We start from the raw sequence: 2155 nt of genomic DNA on the forward strand, positions 1-2155 counted from the left end.
ATTGTTGTTTGGCGGGTCCAGGCTGGGGATTCGAACCCGCCACCTTAGGTGTACGTGGCTGGCGCCTTAGCCGGTTGAGCTATAGGCGTCGAGCCCCCAGGCTGGTCTTGAACTCTTGTCCTCAAGCATTCTCCAGCTTTGGCTTCCCCAAATGCTAGGATTTACAGGCAGAAGCCACCCTGCCTGGCCTGTTGAGTTTCTTTTATTTCCCAAGGCATGAGGCTGAGCCTGTCACTGGTGGGAAAAAAAGCCAAGAATTAAGGTTCCTGCGCCCGTGGACTTTACATTCTACTAGGTATCCTAAGTTGCCACATGTTGGGGAAAATGGGAGATTGCAGCTAAGTGTAACTTTATTTTAGAAGTCCTCATTACAGGCTAGGCGCCTATACTTAGTAGTTAGGGCGCCAGCCACACACACCAGGGCTGGCGGGGTTCCAGCCCGGCCAGGCCCTGCCAAAGACAACAACAAAAAAATAGCCGAGCGTTGTCGCGAGCACCTATAGTCCCAACTACTTGGGAAACTAAGGCAAGAGAACCGCGTAAGCCCAAGAGTTTGAGGTTGCTGTGAGCTGTGATGGTACTTTATCAAGGGCGACATAAAGAGACTCTGTCTCAATATATATATTCAGGGGCGGCGCCTGTGGCTCAAGGAGTAGAGCTCCAGCCCCATATGCGAGAGGTGGGTTCAAACCCAGCCCGGGCCAAACACTGCAAAAAAAAAAGTACTCATTACAGAATACTCTACGTATTGGCCATTCTTTGTAAAATTTTACAGTGAATCTTTTGTAAATAAAAGTATACTTAGCTACAATCTTCCATTTCCCCCTATGTATCGCGACTTTGGGGACACTCTGTAGTTTTCAGTTATGTGATTATTAATCCATTTTCTAGGCAGAGAAAGCCAGGCCTAGATATGCAGCTGGGAAAGAACTGAGCTGAAATTTAAAACACTGGCCGATTCCGCTTAGGCTTTGTGAGCAATCACCCCCATTCCGAAGCTAAGTCTTAAATCCTGGAGACCCTTTCTTACAGTCCCTTCCCGGTTCAATTCCGGGATGCAGCAGCCTGAACTCTACAACCACTAACTCGAACAACTCGAGGAATCTGCGAACGGAAAGCGAGATGCGGGGCGCCCCAAGGCCCGCCTCCGTGAGCCCTGGTCTTGGGCGGAGCGCGGAGGGCCGGGCCCCGCCCAACGAGCGATCACTGAAAGTGCGCACGCGCAGCGGCCCCGCTCCCTCCCCGCGCTTCTGCCCTAGCCTGGGAACGTCAGCCGCGCGCGACGTGCTTCGCCGCATAAATGCGGTGGCGCCGGGCGTAGGAGCGTTTTGGTTCTGAGCTTCTGGACGTTCAGACGTTTGGCGGCGACGCGGCTCGTGCCTGAGCCCGCCCCCGCTCTTTGCTGTGCCATGGCGGACGAGGGGAAGTCATACAACGGTCAGTGCGGGTCTTCGGGTCGAGGGCGGGCGATCTGGGGCCCAGGTGGGCGGTGCCGGCCTAGGCCGCAGTCCAGGGGCGTGAGGCCGCTAGGGGCCCGACCGTCTGCGGGCAGCAGCGCGGGCCGGGCCGGGCCGGGCCGGGCCGGGCCGGGGGCGAGGCAGCCCCGGGCAGCTGGCTGGACGCGAGGTGGGAACCCAAGTTGTTGACTTGGTATTCTGGCTTTGGGAGAACTTGTGGCTCTGAGCAGGTAGCTTAAGGATGGGGTGATGAGATGCCTTTGAACTTTGAGGGTGGTTGATACCTGTCAGTTCAGTGTGGCGCCCTGACTCTTAATGTGATTCAGTGCCCTGCAAATAGGCTGTGCTGGTGCCCTATTTTTCAACGCAGCCAGTCGATTTTGACCCCTCCGGCTTTGGCTTTGGCTTAATAATTGAGATGTTCGTACTAGAACTGGATGTTAGTCCATTGTGGTGCCCAGGAGCTCATGACAGCTGAGGTTTGAATCATGAGTTAAACTCTCAGGCCAACTCTTCCACCGGCTTCTTGTGGCTAGTAACAGTATCTATTTCTAAGAGTGAGTGTGTGTGTGTTTTAAAACAAATCGTTCTGATCAAGTGACTGAACCATAGTGGCTGGTACTGCAGAAAGTTCTCAGTGAATGTTAGCTGCACTTTTTTTGCCTGTGTGTGTGTGTGTGTTTTTTTTTTTTTTTTTT

General features: G+C 53.7%; 1 protein-coding gene across 1 annotated transcript in view; it reads left to right on the forward strand.

Annotated features, from left to right (window-relative positions):
- Positions 1-785: 785 nt before the first annotated feature.
- NXF1 (nuclear RNA export factor 1) overlaps positions 786-2155 on the forward strand; it is an 18290-nt gene continuing 16920 nt past the window's right edge. Inside the window, exon 1 of the mRNA XM_003798706.3 lies at positions 786-1437. Within this exon, the coding sequence (XP_003798754.1) occupies positions 1410-1437 (28 nt within the window). The 5' untranslated portion in view covers positions 786-1409. The remainder of the gene's footprint in view (positions 1438-2155) is intronic.

Source organism: Otolemur garnettii, unplaced genomic scaffold (assembly GCF_000181295.1).
Source record: "Otolemur garnettii isolate 467f Iridium unplaced genomic scaffold, OtoGar3 scaffold00140, whole genome shotgun sequence".
Lineage (NCBI taxonomy): Eukaryota > Metazoa > Chordata > Mammalia > Primates > Galagidae > Otolemur > Otolemur garnettii.